Source organism: Caloenas nicobarica, chromosome 5 (assembly GCF_036013445.1).
Source record: "Caloenas nicobarica isolate bCalNic1 chromosome 5, bCalNic1.hap1, whole genome shotgun sequence".
Classification (NCBI taxonomy): Eukaryota; Metazoa; Chordata; class Aves; order Columbiformes; family Columbidae; genus Caloenas; species Caloenas nicobarica.
In genome coordinates, this window is record NC_088249.1 from 52,195,876 (window position 1) to 52,215,451 (window position 19,576).

At 42.4% G+C, this 19,576-nt stretch overlaps 1 protein-coding gene across 3 annotated transcripts in view; it reads left to right on the forward strand.

Annotated features, from left to right (window-relative positions):
- The first annotated feature begins 1,817 nt into the window (after nucleotides 1–1,817).
- The window catches only part of KCNQ1 (potassium voltage-gated channel subfamily Q member 1), a 355,093-nt gene continuing 337,334 nt past the window's right edge, over nucleotides 1,818–19,576 (forward strand). For all 3 annotated transcript variants that reach the window (XM_065637046.1, XM_065637047.1, XM_065637048.1), the window contains exon 1: nucleotides 1,818–2,235. In XM_065637046.1, coding sequence (XP_065493118.1) covers nucleotides 1,844–2,235 — 392 coding nt within the window. In that variant the 5' untranslated portion in view covers nucleotides 1,818–1,843. The remainder of the gene's footprint in view (nucleotides 2,236–19,576) is intronic.

Here is a 19,576-nt window from a genome sequence, read left to right on the forward strand (position 1 = left end):
TTTGTAAAGATTTTGAGAACAGTTTTTGAAGAACAACATAACATACATGTTAACATACAGCCTCTTGTTTTGCTAAACTCTGTAAATTATGTTTTGCAGCTGGCTCCAGGATTAGGTCCTGTATAACCTAGACAATATGTTGGTCTTTAAAATAAAGTGGAACACTTACATAAAGAAACACATTTGTTAACTTTAATATCAAGACTTTATCAGGCTAGTCCTCAAACAGTGAGCCTTCAAGGGTAGCAATGACATTCTTTCCTTCATTAGTCATTTTTCTTGCAGGCTTATTGCAAGAATGAAAAAATTCTCAAAATAGAGAAACCTGGCTCTATTTTGACAAGATGCACGGAAGGTTTCCTTTGAAATTCTGTTTTTATTAAGCTAGTTTGTTATTCCTGCTCTGTTGGAGAGGGGGAAAGCCTGGTTACTACGTTGTTAGTTTAGAAACAGCTTTTGCAAATTCTTTTTTTAGCACTTCTGGTTTTGTATTCCAAGAAGGAGCCAGATCCTTCACGGGTGTAAATTAGGACTTTGCAAGAGCATACAGTCTTGTTTGATTACATTAGTAACGAGATCATGCCCAGCTCCCCTATATGCAGCCTGACATTTGAATGGAACTGCAATTAGCAGGGTTGTTTTTGTTTAACTTTATTTAGCACCTTATCTTCCCGCAACATTCTTGTCTGAGTACCAGTATCAACCATGAACTCAACATAGCTCTTACAAGTTCTGTTCTATTTTGGGCTAGAAGGAAAAAATCAGCACTCCAGATCAAAAAGCACCCTCCTCTTTTGCTCTGGGAATAGAAATTGTTAACTAATTGGTGCAACAAAGGCTCTTATTACCATGACAAATCGATTCACACCACAGTTAAATAAGTCATAACTTACTCCACTATGCAGGAAAGTTATCCAAGCCCTCAAAATAACCTGTTATTAATGGCCAAACACACACACCCTTCCACAAAGACAAAATGTTTTTGGTGAGAGATCCAACTTGTAGAGGATGCAGGTCTGCAGAACTGTATATTGTGTTCTACAATTTGCCCAGTCACTCAGCTATTTGCTCCCTTATGTTACAGTAACACCAGGCAGTGCAAGGCCTGTTGGCCAGGCAGTTATTCTTGTTACTTGTATTAAAAAGGATCCCAACTCCAGCAGAGCTCTGCTGCTCCCAGATGCTGAAATTCTGCAAAAAGGGACAGAGCAGCAGGCCCTGAAGGCCCTGGTGGTCCCAAACCTGAGGTGTGCCCAGGAGCTCAAGCCACAGACGGGCTACAGGCCTGGGAAACACTTGCTGGGGCACTTTGTCCCCACAGGTGCTGAGCAGGCTGAGAAGGTGGGAAAGCCTGCTGGGCATCTGAGGAGGTCTGCATTCTGGTCCCTACCCCATCACCAGCACGCTGAGCCTGGCAAAGGTAAGAGGCCACCTCTGCGCAGCCATGTCGGTGACACGGGGACAGGTGAAGACGCTCGAGGTCAGCAGTGAGGAGGGTGGCCTGACACGGAGGGGCCCCAGGCTCCAGCTGGGTCTCGCTGCCCGCCCCGCGTCCGCCGGGTCCCACGGGCAGGGTGGCGGAGGGGACACCCGGGCTCCCTCGCTGAGGCAGCGCCGCTCCCGCCCCGCCGTGCATCGCCTCCCGCTGGGCGGCACCGGGACTGCGGGCCGGGCCGGGCCCGCCCCCGCCGCGGCTTCCCCTCACCTTTCCCGGCGGGAGCCGCCCCCGAGGGGGCCAGGCCAGCGGCGGCGGGAGAGGGCGCCCGGCACCGGTCCGCAGCTCCCCGGGGCAGCGCAGTCCTGACACCGCCGCGCCGCCCGGCCTCCCCGAGCTGCCCCAGCCATGTCCTCCAGCTCCCCCCCGGGCGAGCAGAAGAGCCGGGGCCTGGGCCGGCTGTCGCTGCCCAGGAAAGGCAGTTTGACGCTCAGCAAGAAGCCCTCGGCGCTGGAGCTGGCCGAGAACACCCCCAACGCCCACTACGCCCCGCTCTCCGACGCCCAGGGCGGGCAGCCGCCGGCGGGCAGCGCCCCGCAGCCGGAGCGGCCGCAGCGCCTGAAGAACGAGGTGGTGCTGGTGAACGCCGACTGCCCGCGGCCCCCCGTCAGCCTCGACCCCCGGTTCTCCATCTACAGCCTCCGCAAGCCCCTGCTGAGCCGCAGCCACGTCCAGGGCAGGGTCTACAACTTCTTGGAGCGGCCCACGGGCTGGAAGTGCTTCGTGTACCACTTCACCGTGTGAGTACCCGCCCCGCTCCCCGCCGGGCCCACCTGCTCCGCGCCGGGCTCCCGTTACAGCGGCTTGTCCTGCCCCTGCCCGCGCCGAGCCGCGGCTGCCCGGAGCGGGGAAGCCGACTCCCGGTGCGGCCGTCGGTGCGAGGGGCTCTCGGGGCAGCGCCTCACGCCTGCCCGCCCGCCCTGAGGCGTGAGGTGGCGGCCCCGGCGGGCCGCCGTGTCCCCCTCCCCTCCCGGGGCTCGTCCTCGCCGCGGAGGCGGGAGAGCGGCAGCCCCCGACCTGCCCTCGGTCTCAGTGCTTTCCGGACCAGCCCCGTGCTCAAGGCTTGAACACCTTGCAGATACAGTCTTCTGAGCTGCCTTTTTTTAATATATATATATATATATATATGTATTTCCACCCCCCCTCCCCGACAGGTGTGAAGCAAAAGAAGCAAAAAACTCACACCGGAGGGAAAAGCTTCTCTTATTTTAAACGGAAATGCTGTATTTCAGTTCAGGAGCTCTCAGGTATATACATCAGATAGAACAGGAGCTGCCTTCAGGCAATTTTCCTGAGAAAGTTACCATGGGAGTTGAAATAAATTCTTAATTCTGAGTGTGGAAATGAAGTACATAACAGTGTCATCCATTCTTTGGTAATTTTTAATTCAGCGACTCTCGATTTTCTAGCTGTCTGCACAGCACCTGTTTCTGACTGAACAGGTGTGTTATCAGTGTTGCAGCCCTGTTAGAAGAGGGTGAGAGACAGGTGATGCTCCTTTTCCTTGTCTCTTTTATTGCCCTTTGCTTTAACTCCTTGTCTGATGGGGTTCAAATGCTATCGCTGATATTTTGACACAGGAAGGAGGACAACGACGTTTGGAGGTGCTAAAGCTGCTTAGCTGCAGGCAAGTTGAAAACTGCTTTGGGTATAACAGTACGGAGCGCAGCATCCACCCTGACCCAGCGCGTGGTGGGTCTGTGGTGTATGGGGGTCTCAACAAGTGCCTCCCTCAGAAATCAACGCTTTTCAATCGAGTTGCTGGGAAGGTTTGCATGACCCTTGAGCAGTTTGAATATGGAAAATGTAGGTAACAAGGTCAGGCAGAATTGTGGCGTCTGTTTATTGTATGCGTGCGCAAGCACATGTATCTATATATGCAATACATATATATATATGCTTATTGCAACAACTAGAGTTAAAGACATTTTGTGGTCAAAATCCTAAGACGAAATACTTTGTTAAAAATACTATCTAATTCTGATTTTAAATTCTAAGCAACCGTTACTCTAAGTCAGTTCAGGATTGCATGTTTATATTCCACATTTGAGGAGTCTTTAGGTAGTCAGGTAAGTACTACCAACTTTATTTTAGTGGGGGAAAACAGCTGTCATCTCAATGTGTTTAATTGGGAAATGACTGTGTGCGGCTGCTGAGATAATTGTGGGCTCCATTCTCTTTAGCATTATGATAGTGCCATTAGATGACAAAACAGCTAATGGCCATAATGATGAAGTGTCTAATAGTTGTGATTGCACAATGTAAAACACTTTCAGGAATAGGAGGGGTTTTTTTTTTTTCTCTAAAACGGAGTTTTAGGCAGCCATCTTTTGTGGTTTCTGACCTCTCTCAGGTGTCTCAAATTATGTATATAAGGGACAGTAAACCATGTTCAGTATCTTAACTAATCTTCTCTAAACTTTAACGGTGGCTCTAGGAAAATCCTGAAAAAAAACCTGTAAGATCCCTTTATCTACCTAAGATTCTAGCCTGAATTTTTACTTTCCTCCCCCCCTCAATATATATGGGAACTCATAGCCTGTCTCTTCCCCCGATACACACTTATCCATGGTGTAAGTGTTAGCCCTGGCGTTTCCCCTCTTTCTAGAAGAGCTCTTCTGATGCAGTGGTGAATGATAGTGGCAGTAAATATTCTCAAGCCTCTTACTAAGCATTGTGTAAATTCCTTCTCTTAGGACACTGAAGAGACAGAAAAGGCTACTAACGCTCTCGTATGACTCTTGCAAGGCAATCTGCAAGTACCATGTGTGTATTTTTAGGCAGTCTCACTCTAATTTCCACCAGCAGGGGGAACTGAGTCTGTACTGTCCTCAGCCATCCCAGCTTCTTATTTCTCTGGTAGATAAGCCTGCACTTTTTTGTGCCTGTTAAAAAATGTTTTAGGTTGCTGATCTTTGGTCCATATCTCTCCAACTCTCTTGCCTGCTGAGCTCCCAAAGCAACTTCCTGGGATGCTTGCTTTCTGCTGCACCAAGGAATGTACTTTTTGAGTACAGCCCCTGCCAGCCAGATGCTGAGTTTTGGTTGATTAATAGTTGCTAGAAACCAGGAGTTTGTTACTAAAATCAACTGACAAGGCAGACAGTTTGTTTGATCCAGAGAAGCTGTTGTGTCTCAGCCTTTACTCCGGAGAAGGCATGGGACCTGATTTTTCTTCAGGTGGTTTGGCTTTTGGCGAGCACTTGGTTGCAAGTGAACTGCAGAGCTAGAAAGGACTAGAGTTGTAAGACCCTTCCCCCACTGTCATACTTGCAGTTCTCTCCATCGGGAGGAAGTAATTTGGTTATTTTGCTGTCAGCATACAAACAGATTCATAGAGAGCTAAGCTGGGTTTTACCTTGTGATGTGCAAGGACCCTGATGGTTGTCTTTCCTGCCAAAATGAGCTTAAGAGACTGATCTCATTTGCCTGTTGCTTTGTTGCGATTCCCTCTTCTTCCTCCTTCCTGCTTTATTCTTGGGGCTTTCAGCTGCCAGGGAGGTCTCGGTCACTATCTTAAAGGTTTGGAGGGGAAGGAAAGGAAACAGGAGTGGTGTTAAATCAGGGAGGGCATAAAGACTGAAGCTGAGTAGAGGTCCTGGCCAAGATCTAGCCCAAAGATGTGAGCAAGGAGCACTGCAGGCTTCTTCATTTTCTGTCTGTTGCACCGCTCTACGTTGTATGTGGTGTATGTCTGTGTTCTTAATTATATGCTGAAACGATTAATTTAGAAGCAACTCCTGTAATAGTAAATGTAACTTGTTCTGGACCTGTATCTCTGGCTGGTTGTTTAAACAGTGTTTATCAAGCGATAAGAGCTACATCTACTGATTGCCTGTCACACCCTTTTCCTGCTCAGGAATCTTAGTCAGCGGTATCTAGAATACTAACAGCCAAGAACTGATATTCCAAACTGATTTTCCTCAGCTTTGTATTATAATGTTCAGAAAAGGGAAGTTGAACACCAAGCTTTAATCCACAGATTCTGTGTTGCTGTGCTTGTTTCATATTTTTTAGTTTGCTGTATGTTTTGGTGTGCAGCAAAGCCTCTTGTGTACCCTATGGTCTGTTGGATGGAATCTGATTATCTTGTACAGCCATAGAGGGCTGCTGTACTAGGTCAGGCCAATGACCTATTTATACTTCTGAGTTGTTATTTCTTTCAAAAGGCAGCTGAAATACCGGTTTTCCAAAATGAAAAATTTATATTCTTTCCCTCTTGCTGATGTTTTTAATCTTCCAGAATAATTTGATATCACAGTTGCTGATAAATCAATTGAACTTTGTAGAGGTCTCTTCTGAGAGGTGCCTTCCTTTGCTCAGACCAAGCAGCAGAAGCATCTCAAGTGAGCAGAAAAAGAAATGAGTTATTATACCTCATTTATACTAGATTTTTGTAGGCTGTGGAAATAGTCTCTGTGGGGAGAAGGAAGGGGGAATTGGCTAATAATTTACCAGTGAAAAAAACTGCCTTAAAATTCTAGTGGAAATGACAGAAACTTTTATTTCAGCTACATGACTTGATACGATGCTGTATTAAATTTCATTTAAATATATGAAGTATATAGTATACATACACTTAATTCTACCAGTGCAAGTAAATTGTGCTTGATAGCTGAAGATTTACATGCGTGGCTTCTGCAAGCACAACTGGTGGTTGCTTGGAAACTTGGATTTTGCAATGAAGAGCTTGTCCTGTGGTATGGCTGCATTTATGGCAAGACCCTGCTGGAGCCACCAAACCCCCTTGGCTGTCAGAGGTAGGAAATGACTGAGCGCCTCTGTTCTCAATGACCTTCAGAGCTAGGGCATCTTATCGCACTTATCACACTAGTGCACCTTGGGATAGTGGCTTTGAGAGGTGAAATGTTCTGTGCCCTTAATGAATCAAGTCTTCAGGCTACGTGAAGAAACAAAAGAAGCTTAAATTCTGTACTTATAGTGGCCTCCTGAAGTCCTGAGACTCTGTCCCGGTGTTGGAAGTGACTATAAAAAATAAGCGAAGTCTTCAGATATTTTCAAAAATTATTTTAGATTTAAGTGCAAGAGAGAAGAGCTTCTTCTCACTCTTTTAAGTAAAGTAAAACATCTCAAAATGTGCCTGGAGAAACTTAAGTTGTGAGCTTTCTGGTGATTTCTCTTGTTCTCAGTATTGCAAATAGTGGCTTCTGGCAACTTACGCTGCATGTTGACTCCCCACGTTCCTTGTGTTGGCTGTTACCAGAGGGTGCAATTCGGAAACCAATGGACCATTGGTCTGTTCTGGTATGGCAGCTCTTTTGTTGCCATGCGAAATAATCAGTTTCTATCTTATCATTGCATGTGTGTACCTGGTTCAATTTACTTTGCCTTTGTATGTGTTTGGTTTAATCAGCAATGATTGTCATTGAGTTTGTTCGAATCCCAAGATGTTTATATAAGCTTGGACTTGCTGATGGTTGAGATTTGGGAGACTGGTCTCTAGAAACAGGCAAACTCTCAGAAGCGTGGCTCTATGTGTACGCATGCAAAGATAAGAAGCAAGGGTAGACAGAATATTCCAGTTGCATGTGTATCAGGACTTACAGTAATCAATTATTAAAGGCAATGTAGTGTTTACATAGTACTGTGAGGAAGAAGCACAACTTAAAATCCTATTTTTGTCGTGTTTCCAAATGTACTGCAAACATGCTTCAAAACCTACTGGATCATACTCAGTGTATGAAAGAAAAAGACCCATGAAATAATTAGCGTTCGCGAGTGCTCACACATGACTGTGTTTACTTTCAGACTGAGTAAACTAAGTGAAAGGAGGGTCAACCCATACAAAGTAGCAAGTTTTGGATACACACACTGGGATGTTTAGAGATTTTTGTGTCTTAGAGTCAGACTTTCAGGTTATTACTTCTATTTTGGAGGATTTAAATCTCATTTTTAAAATAAGCATGACTTTTTGAAGGGGAAGAAAAGAAAAATAATTTTATCACACTCATGTACTTTCTGTTGCAGTCAGTTGCAGGAAGACCCAGGTTTGGCTTTTTTTTTTGTTTTGTTGAGACTGAAGTAGTTTGTAGAGACTGAGGTCAAGTTGGCCCCGTTTTGGCATGTTTGAGGGAGAGATTATGCTTGTCATGCAGAGGCTGATGTGAAAAAATGTTTGTTTTATTTCTATATGACTTTTGTCTATGAGCTCCTGTTGCTTGCAGTCAGCATTTAGTACTTCTTACTGGGGCCCGGTACTGCCATCCCTTCATGCTAGATACAATTGTATTAATTAAAATCTGCCATTTTGTCACTTCACGTTTTCAAGAGCATGGTGTGTTACAGCAGTGCTGTGATTTATATAGATCTTTCAGGTCTCACACATGCTCAAGGACTACAATTGGGAAAAATGAAGTGAAAACAAGGTGATATTTTTAGCCCTTTTTTTCCCCACCTTGGCCCTACTCCACAGTCCAGCATTTTGATTCGCAGCAGGAGGAACAGCTTTGCAACCTAGCACTACGTATCCTACAATATGCCTGGTAACACTTTTATCTGAGACAAAAAGGGATTGGAATGCCAAATTTACACATTCCCAGAGAAGAGGGGAGACCTTTTGCCTGTCCCATTATCACAGCTCGTCGTACATGTAAGACAGTGTGCTAATGTTCAGGAGTTGCTGTTGCAGGGTCAGCCCTGTTTGCTCATCAGCCGGATGTTAAAGTTTTGACTCTTGGCAGATTTTGGATACAGGTGAGGTGAAGAAGTGGCGTAAAGGTTTTGCTGCCCCGCTTCCCTGCTGCATGCCACTGTGCAGCCCCTTAGCTACAATATTGCATGGAGATCATTCTTTGGGACTTGTGTGATCAAGATGGTGTTTGGGTTGGCCAGTATGCAGCCTTCCGCTCTTGCCTTGTGCCGTGCGTCCCAATCTGTGACTTGACAGAAGTTTCATTTTTGCCGAGGGCTGTCTGGCTGTCCCACGCCTGATACCAGTGCAAGTCTGTGCCAAGATGACCTCAGGAGTGACAGCCCGGTTACACATCAGGAGGGGTCCCCATTTCTCTCTCCCAGTGGGACAGCAGAAGTTCTCAGGATAAGAGGTGCAGATCCTAATAACTGCATAATCGACTACAAATGAAAAAAAAAGTCCAACTTTACTTTGTAATTGACTGTCATCAGAAGGAAAAGCAGTATTGGAAACCAGATCCTCTCAATGTCAACCACTAGTAGTTAATGCCTGGAAGTCACTTTGACTGGATCACCATCTTTGCATAATTTGTTGCATTAAATGATTGCTGCACGAAAATTATTGTGGAAGCATATTTTGATTGTTGAAGGGAAAGGAAGGTGGAAAACTGAGTATCTTCTAATTAAAATACTTTTTGAAGGCACACAGTACCTTTAGCAATACTTAGAAAAAATTGATTTCTGTTCTGAAATGCATAGCATGATATGGTCACCTACTTGAAAAAAAACCTTATGTTGTCTTGAGCTGTGGTCCACAGGCAGAGAAGCTGCTTGGGGGAAGGGAGTTGTGTGGGGGCAAAAAAAGACTTTGTAGTTGTACTGATGTTTAGGTTTTTGAATAACTGACCGAAGCAGAAGGCTGTAATCTTCCGAATGCTAATGCTCCACTGAGTGGAGTGGAGAAACAACTCTGTGGAATGCACACATAAAAATTACAAGTATATAAAATTTTGATAAGCTTTTCTGGAGGTAGGCCTTTTTTCTTCCTATCGTCTTTCCAGTATAACTTTTCAAGTCCTCTGATGTCTGCCTTCCTCCAGGAAAAGAATTATTCTACTTTTAGAAGTTGCACATGAATGATCTTAGGAAAACCAGTAAGAGCAGTGTTCACATTTCCGTATATCTGTCAAATGGTTGGTTGGGCAATTCTGGCACGCTGCCTTGCCCTGGTTTTTCACGTGCCAGGGAAAAAAACGAGCAAGGCTGTGTAGATAGGCCTCTTTCAAAACTTTCATTGCAGCTGAATCACAGCTAGAGTTGAGATTCAGTTGCAGTGAACTAATTAGGCTGAGCTCCAAATGCCTGAGCGCTGGATGTATTACAAACAACGGTGCCAACATACGCTGTAGGGAGCTATGCACAGGCACAGAGCTTTGCTGACTTTAAGCTTGGCAGTACCTAATTAATTTTGTGTGTTAATAGATTGTTGAATGTGCATTAGTGGCTGAACAAAAAAGCTGTGAACACTTGCTTGTTCAGTTTCAGATGGAAAATAGTGTCTTGTTGGGGGCAAGGTGTTTTCTGCCTGACACCAAGAGGTCCAACACAAGTTTCAAATGTGTTGGAAAGTTGCCAGTTGCAAATAAGCCTGATGGATAGACTGACTTACAGAAGAAGAATGTGTAAATTAGTGAGTTTTTAGGTAAGGTACTAGCTCTCCTCATACGGTCATGCTTCATCTGGCATAATCGCCTGTAAGAACCCTTATAATACCAGTAGTAATAATGGGAGAGTACATATTTTACAAGCTTCTACTGTCAGTAGCTACTGTATTTTACCTCCTACCAGGAAGATATATGTGTGTGTATTTTTTTTAAATAACAGAGGGAGTGTTCAACTAGTCAAACTTAATATTAATTTTATGTATGCTTTTAGACAGTGATTTTTTGTTCGTTTGTTTTTAAATAAGAAATTCTAAATCTGCTCTAAATCAAGTAGTTTTTGTTGGCCAACAGCTTGTACACACCTGGAGGAGGAGAGGTGCTTGGTGTGAACTTTTGCCTTGTCTGGCATGATCAGTTTTTGAGGACACATGAATTTTCGTCTTTGTCTTTCTCCCATGAATGGTACAGAACAGTGAAGTAACAGCTGTGTTCAAGTTTCTGTAAGAAATTGCACAGAGTGCAGAGCAGGGCCTGGGTTAATGTGCAGGTATAGTGTAAGTACTTTTTTTTTTTAAAAAAAAAAGAAACAAACACCACAAACAAAAAACAAAAAAAACCCTACAAAAAACCAATAAAAAACCCAACAAAACTAAACCAAACAGAAAACAATGACAAAAAACCCCACAAACCCCAAATTTCTTAAATGACAGTTCCCTCCCTTAACACCCACACTTTATAACAGAAAACTTAGAATCCAGAAAAAATTACAATAAAAAATTGGCAGGCATTGAGGAAGCCAATGATTTCTTAAAGCTTAGGACAACCACTATGAAAAAAGCAAGTTTTTACTCTGAACTGCCTTAACGTTTTCCCAAAACTGGCTGAATCCTGTTGGAGTTTAAGAGAAGCCTGTGTCTGTGTGTGGGACTTCATGCAAGGAATACAAAAAGCACTAAAGCTGCAGCCTTTGGAATTTTATCCTTTTGAAAGCTATAAACTACCAAAAATAGGAAATTATACTGCATATCATTACGTTGTCTTTAGGTATTCCTAGCATTGTGCCTAGAGCGGGTCTTTTTAGTTTTTCTCATATGTTCTTCACAATCAATTTGATGTTTTAGTATTTTAAGAAAAATGTTAACCAAAGCTAAAATAAACCTAGGACAAGGTTTCTGCATCTTTTAAAGTTTCTTCTGCTTCTGCAAATATTGATCCTGGTCTTTGAATTTCATATTGAAGTTTTCAATAGGAACATAAATCTCATATGTGTTTTGCCAATGCAAATGGACTTAAGATATGTCAATTGACAATAAAATTTTGTCATATTTGTAATAGAAAACTGAAAGGTTTTACTCCTAAGTAAATATTTTGTTATAAAACTTGACTAGTGCTTACTTCAAATGAGAAATGTATCATTCTTAGTGAACTAAGATCTTGAAATAATAGAAAATCTTAATCTTTGTTTATACTAACAGGTTGTGCTCTTGTTTATCATCTATTTGCTTTACTCTAACACACCATGAATAAAACAGAGCATACCTTTTCTTTTGCAATAATAGAAAGTATAATGGAATCATAGAATCATTTCAGTTGGAAGAGACCCTTAGGTTCATCAAGTCCAAGCATAACCTAACTCTAGCACTAAACCATGTCCCTAAGAAGCTCATCTAAATGCCTTTTAAACTCCTCCAGGGATGGTGACTCCACCACTTCCCTGGGCAGCCTGTTCCAATGCCTGACAACCCTTTCAGTGAAGAATTTTTTCCTAATATCCAATCTAAACATCCCCTGATGCAACTTGAGGCCATTTTCTCTTGTCCTATCACTTGTTACTTGGGAGAAGAGACCAACACCCTCCATGGTACAACCTCCTTTTAGGTAGTTGTAGATAGTTATAAGGTCTCCCCTCAGCCTCATTTTCTCCAGGCTAGGCAGCCCCAGTTCCCTCAGCTGCTTCTCATCAGACTTGTGCTCCAGGCCCCTCACCAGCTTTGTCACCCTCCTCTGCACTCCCTCTAGTATTTCAATGTCCTTCTTATGATGAGAGGCCCAAAACTGAACACAGTATTCAACATTTGTTCAAGTCATATCTGTTCTGATTCTGCAATTCATGATTGTCATGTGTTTAACTTAACTATGTAAATAGATATTTGCTTTCCAGTGGGAGCAACCAGTGAAAACAAAAGGTAAGGACCAAGTAGTAAAGACAAAAACTTGTACATATATCTCCAAAATAAGGCCAATTAAAATTACTTGCCAGACATTGTTCACAGGTTGCATAGAACACAGTTAAAATTATTTTATTTAAAATAAGGGTTTATTTTTTTCTGGTGCTAATTATGTATGATCTTTTTACTTTGTCCATGTGGCTGTTGTAATTTGCCTGCAGTAAATATGTTAAATTATGTAACACATATACAGAGATTTTTCACCATTTCACCTGTAGGGTTTTTTTTGTAGATACCTAAAAATAATTGGCCCTACTCTGTCCTTCCCTACTTGCATGTGTTCTACACTGGGCAAGAACACAGATTTGTCCCCTCTGTGTAGCGCACAGAGTGGTCACACTCGCAATTCGCTGCTCACTGTCAGGCAGCGGTCTCGACTGGGCACAGAGGGTTGCGCTGGCTTGGACGTGTATAACTCCACTGTTCAGAAGTCACTAGTTTCCTCTGCAGATGTAGACCCTGAAGTCTTGGGGATACATTTACCTTTTACTTACGACAATATTTTTTCATTGCAATGTTAATATGGAAGAAATTTGAGTCACAGTTTGAGAATAGAATATAAATCATCCACCAGCTTACTTCCCTGGTTTCTCTCCAAAGACACCAGGTTTAATAGCAGAGGCATGGCACTGGTGGCAAAGATTACAGAGCCCTTGCTCATCCCTAGTACAACAAAGGCTGCAGTCTTTGTAGTCAAAGTGTCTTCCTTCTGCTCAGTAAGGAATTATACTACCTTCAAAGTATCTGTTCCTGCAGCAGCTATCCCTTTCCCAGCAAAACTGTGTTGTCTGAAAATGGGGCTGGAATTGGTCGGGCTATTCTTTTTCACAATAACCCTTGAGGGCACCACAGTCCAACTAAGAGCTGAAGTAAAGGTGCCCCATCTCCCATAAGGGTGTTGACAAGTAGAGCAAAGGAGAATGGATGCGGGAAACAGCTGCTGCTGCTAATCTCATACTTACAGCCTTCAAATGTCTCTGTGCAATTATCTGTGCAAGGCAATGGAGATGGGGGACAGAGACAAGAAGACAGATCTTCCATCCTGTGGGCTCAAAAGAAGAGAACACCCTGGGGTGATTGTTAAGAATCAGCAGTGTATGTATTCTGTAGAATGAAGACTTTATCTGTCCTTTATAAACTTCAGCAAATACTTCTTAATATTTTTTCCTAATATTTGTCCTAAGTAGATCTAGTTGAGGTTATTCGATTTGTTTGTTTTTTCACTCCTCTCTTAGAAGACACTGAAATGCAGTCAAATGTGACAATGAGCAAATAAATAAATGTGCATGGTGTGCATAGTGTGAGTAAACTTCATATGATTGTATGGTGTTATCTGTGGCCCAGAAAGTATTGATAATGGATTAGCTCAGCACTTCACACAAAATAAACCCGCTCACTTGATGTTTTCTGTATCAAGAGGTCATCCAGCTTCCTAGCACTAAACAGTCTGAGCTCCCTGTTTCAACAGTACGTGAAGTACAGCAGGCGCAGACGTCTGTCTTAAGCCATCATGGTAGTTGTATGCCTTTGTAGTTGTGTTCATTTGAGACACCTCTTTGTAGCTTTTATTTAGTATTATGTTGAGATCTTATTTGGACAACTATATATTTAAACTGTAAAAAATGAGAAAAATTATTCAAGAATGAGGGAGAAAACAAGGCTTTCAAATTCTGCAGGTTTTGCAGTAAATGCGAGGCTGTAGCTGTACTTTGTTAATGCTAGGCCTTCTTGGGCATGTGAATTGCTTGTTGCACTCTGGTTGTAAAACACTGAGGGTATCTCTTGATGACTTCTGTGATGGGTTTTTTTGTGTGGCTTTAATATGGAACATATATTAATCAAGTCTTACTGTAAAGTGAGATTGAGAAATTCAGCAGACTGAAAATGTGTTGTACTATGAAAAGAGCATAATGTCTAGAAATTTTCAGTGGATGGTACCTGCAATAGTAAAGGGACAGTAGCGTACATCTTTTATATAAAATACTGTCGATAACATTCAAGCAGGTTTTGATACTAGCCATTAGCCTTTGCTGAGGTAGACTCCTTTTTTGGAGGAAACTTTTATATGAAATGCCTTTCTCTTGAAATAGACAGCATTCATTTCAGGAAAAATGCATGTGGTTTGTGTTTGTTATTGAAATAAGTATGCAAAGTGGATGTGATTCTTCTCGTGAGGGATTCTGCTAGAAACTAGCAAGTATTCAAACTATTTCTAAGCACTTGGAGGAAATCAGTCTCGTAGTTTATATGTCATATGTTAGTGTCAACACGGTCAAACATTGATCAAAATCCAATAATCTGTCAATTTAATTTCAGACTGTGATGGAGTAAAAAGGTTTGTGGCTAGAGGAAAACCAAATGTTGCCATATATATAATTTATCAGATTCTTGATACTTCCCGTGTTTGCTTATTAACATGGTTTGTTGATGAAATTGGTGCTCTGTGGATAGGAAATGGAAATTGTGAGTACTGTATTTCAGCAAAGGTGTAGACCAACTGAAAAAAAATGTGTCTGAGGGAGAATTAAGAGCTATCCAAGGACTGGAAAATGTGATATTGTGATCTGAGGAACAATAGCTTAGCATAAAGAACAACAGTGGGAGAGTGGAAGCTGGATGACTTGAAGTCTTCGAAAAAAAGACTGCCTTAGGTAGGAGGGAAAAGATCTTCATATTCAGATGAATTAGATAAGAAGTAATGATCTTAACAGCATACTCTGAATTTCTCTTTTTGCATGGGAGGGATAATGGAGCCATGAACTGCATTGCCTGGAAAGGCCACAGGGCTTACTTTTGGAATAGGGCTTATATTTTGAGCATCCTCAAAATCGTGAATAATCATGCCGGGTCTTTTGGAGTAGGTCTTATTTTGGGGGAAACAGGATATGTGCAGATCCTGAGAGCTGGGCAATTTTTTTAACATTGCAGCACTTGAATTCTCCTGCATTTGGGTTGTGTGCGTGTTTGAGGTGGCGGGCTGGTGCTATTTCTGTTCCCAGCCTTTCTGTTTCTTTCCCTGAAGTACCTTTGCTCCTTTCTTGTTATAATAGTTCAATCCAAAACATGCTATGAGTTTTTTGAGAATAGGTTTGTAAAATATGCCTTCTCTGCTGTTGATGGCATCTCTGCAGGTAATCTTCTGGCCTTTGTGCTACCCGTGATGGCCAGATTCCTTTGACTCTGGGGGCTTTTGCTGCATGAATACACAAAGGATGTGTGCTGCTTAAGTGCTTCTTCTATTGATCCTTCCAATGTGATTACAGCAAGATGAAGTCAAATTTTAAGACTTCTCAATGCATTGCTGCTGTGATAACTGTTCCTTTCCTATCTGGGTTGTTCTGTCTTCCTGTTGAAACTGGCAAAGATTTTTGGGATGAAATGTTACATATTGTAGATTGTTAGTTGAATCTAACATATCTGAATTTTACAGGCTGATTTAACAGTGAGTGGCTGATGGAGATCTAGCAGTTTGCAGTGGGTGGGTGGCTCTTCTCAAATAGCTAAGAAAAGTGACAATTGTATCAGGGTTTCAAAGGAAGTGTCTCCTTTCTGTTTACTCTCTTGGCATCATAATCCTAAGCAGTGACAGCCTTGTTGCTGAAACCTTGCATGCTTTGAGTATCTCATGAGAAGTGGATCTATATCTTGGTCTCGTTATGGGAAGTTTAGAGAGCATCTTGATTGTTAGAGCTCTCCTCCAGCTGGTAGCACACATGAAGTTGGGTCTACATTGTTCACAACAGTTTTCTACTTTGTTTTTTTTCCATCTCAAAGTAGTTTCCTAGCTTTTTGAGAAAGGGCTAGTTTATTATCCTTGACAGCAGATTTCACACGCCTGGATCTTGGATAGAGTTACCAGAAATAATTTGCTTAATTTTTGTCATTCTCCAGAGTGCTTCTGTCTCTTGTGGTGGCTGTTGGTGGTGGTGGTGTGCTTACTCCCACCCCTTTTCTGATACCTGTCTTTGTAGGAGATAGATGGACTCACAACTGAGCAACTGTTGAATAGATTCTCCTGTACCTCAGGGTTGATGCGTTTTATTGGAAGGTCTTTATAGTTTTGACTTTAAAGGAGGTGTCAACCCATCTGGGACTTAATAGAGCTGAATGATCTCATCCACAAGTGATGGGTGATAGCTGTGCCCTTGAAAATCCCCAAGAAGGGCATTCTCTGTCTCTCAGCCCTTGAGCCTCATTTTATCAGCAGGTTATTTTATGAGCAGTACTTGTTTCCTCATGGCATGTGACTATTTTTATGAGGCTCTTTTAGGCTTTCCGTTAGTGCATGAGCCATCTCTAAGGTATTAACAGTAGTGATTGTGTCCTTGAAATTCAGCTGGTTAATGGGATTGTCAAGACAGATTACCCAGCATCACAAGTTGTGTTGTAGTAGGTGAACAGGTGACAGAGTTGCTCTGTCTATTGCTCAGTCTCACTAGGGTTAACTCATGTGGCCTTTGACTCGCTAGGGGCTGGTCCTTCTGCAGCTGAGGTGTACCCATGTGCAGGAGCTGCTTTAACCAGGTACTGCCTGGTCGTCACAGAGATGTGGTGGCATGGCACTTGTATGGTGCTCCATGGCAGATAAACTCAGGCCTTCTCAATAATCCTCGAGGTCATTTGTGTGAAGCTGAAAGAGGTTGAAGAACATAGTAATCTGTCTGCAGGATCTGAATTAAATGCAGTATGTTAAGATCTTTCATGACACTGCAGAAATGACATACCCTTCTGTTGTCAAAATTCACCAGAATTCAACATACCCAGTTATCTTAATGTCGTCTTTTTTTGTGACCTGTCAAATGGTGACCTGGAGCAATGTCCTTATCTTTATCAAGTTCTGTGCTGTTGCACCTCTGTTTAGAGCTTGTGTGGTACTTCACCGAGCGGTTCTGTCGTTATTGTTGATGTGAAGGACTCCGAGTTTTGCCTGTGGGTAGGACTCAGTACGTGGAAGTTGCCAGTTGAAAGTGTTTATCAAGAACCATTTCTAACAATAGGTAATAACATTTTCTACTGTCAGCTGAAGACTTCTGAGATGCTGAAATTCCACTGTGTCCACTCTCTTTCCTACTTTCCCACAAGAATTTGTTAGCACTGAATTCTGTATTTGATCAGGAGTTGAAAGGAAAGATAAACCTTTCGTCAGATATACTTGTGTCCTGAGTAGAGGGAACACCACATGGGCTCACTTGCAAAATATGGCAAAGCTGCAGTGTTACTCAGCTTATGGTGGCGTGCCTGTATATCTACAGTGGATGGGTTGTACACGCAATTTATGTATTTCTAAGACCTCTAGTTACTGCTTAGTAACCTCTTTTCATTTCTGTGTAAGTTTTTGGGAAAAATATCCACAAATGCATGTTCTAAGTATTTTTAAAGTAATTTTTTTGTTCTGATTTTTAAAAGTATATAAAATGTAAGAATATTAATTCAATTTTACCTTTACGATTCCTCCTCCCCACACGGAAACTTTATAGATGTTTTTAACTAGTGCTTGCCTATGTTCAACTGTTAATTTTATCAATGAAAACTTAGGGAGATGAAGGCAAAAATGTCATTCAGATACTTAATAAAAGAAAATTAAGTCTGTTGCAACAGCTGAATGAAGAAATAACAACAGATTTTTGTTTTGGTTTTTCCTCGGGTAAATCTCTGTGCAGTAAGCTACATGACATTCCAGATTGTGTGTTTATGTATTCACCTAGGCACGCACATATGTGTACGTAACTCTGAGTGTTACCAAACTCTTTGTAAAAATCCTTATGATTGAGATGGAGGCCATAATTCTGTCTTTTTACAAATGGGAACTTTTTACAAGAGGCATAAGATTTTACTTAAATTTTACCCTTTTTGATAGTAGTTCAACTGATCTTAAATATTTTAACAGTTTAGTCATACCTCCTGTTTGTTTTTATCAATTATATCTCCTCTGTTAAAAGGGATGTTTTGACAAGCTCCTCGTATTTCGATTGCCACCTGTTTAGAGAAAAAAATAATCAATAGAGCTTCATTTAAAATAGCTTGCTTAATGATACAAAACTCAGTAATAGGGAGCTTGATCCAATCCATCAACTGCCACTCGCAGCGGGTGTGCTGGCTGCACCTGGCTTCAGGACAATCGCAGTTTCAGAAGGGAGGAAAAAAAGCAACCTTGCTGTGTTAGGAAAACAACAGCCATGTGTATCTTCGGTTTCCTCCGCCCCCCCATAGCAAATGCAATTTGAGGGTGCTTCTCTCTGGTTGCGAAAATGAAGTGCTCTGTGTGTTCATTGGAATGGCAGCCGCGCTTTCCCTCGCACACCACATGTTTGTTAAGCAGACTCCATTGTCATTGTCCTTTTTGTGTGGTGCCTCTTTTTTTGCCTTGTCCCCACCCTTTCACCCCTCCCAAATGCTCATGCCATGTGGTGTATAGAGGAGACTTTGTATGCTACTGAATTTTAGCCACCAGTGGCTGTGGGATACCACAGCCATGGGAGAATTGTGCGAGTTTAGGACAGGAACTGAGGGCAGAAATTAAATCAATTAGAGTAAAGTGCCCCATAGGCAGCGAATGATTAACCAGAATAAAATTTGGCTGCACCACTGAGATTAGCACCTACCTTGTAAAATAAAACTAGTATTATAGGGCATGTCTTTTAAAAGGTATTTAGTAATTAAGCTCTGCTTTGAATAAGTGGTTTTCCTAGGTAGTTAGGAGAGGCTATGGTGGTGAAAGTAGTTTCTTCACTTTTCCCTGTTCTTGCATTTATGTTATGATAAATGTAGGGAAGAATGAAGTGTGTTTTACAGGGTACTTGTAGGGAAAGTGCTGCTCTTGCAGTGCAAGGAAGATAAATAGCCACAGGAAAGCTAGACAATGTACGCTTTCATTCCCAAAGTGTAAATGTGACTTCTTTATATTAATGAGCTGAAGTAAGTTTGAATACACGGAATGAAATGGAGAAAAATAGCCTAAACACTAAGGTATAAGGACTGCTTGTAAATGTACTTCTTCCTTGCAACTCCTCTGAGTCAGCTTTGCTGGCTGCTTTGGATGACTTTGTTTACAGAAGAGGAGAGGAGAGGAAGCCACTGGCTCTATCAACACCCCATGGACCTGAATGAAACAATTAGATTTACTGGCTGTAGCTTTCTCTACACTTCATATCTCTAAGAAATTTGATACTATTCCAGATGGTTTTAAAAGCTGTAGGTGTCTCTGCTGTTCTCCTAGACCTAAATGTGGATTATAATTGAGCTGTGACTGCTAGATCAGGCTGGATAAAGCTGCATTAAGGATGAAGGTAGAGGGAATATATCCAAACCCTGCACTTGTTCCAGCTGGCAGGGTGCAAGTTGGTTCTGGCCCAAAAGTCAGATAGCTGCAACAGCGTAGGGTTGAACTTGCGCTAGCAAAGCCTTGGAGAGGCAGAGCTTATTAGCATAGGCGGGCACTAACAGTTCTAGCTGGTGTTGGGACCAAAGCTGGCGCTGAGCTTGGCAGAGGTAGTGACTGTACCTAAGTGGGTGGATGTCACTATAGCATAATCATCTAG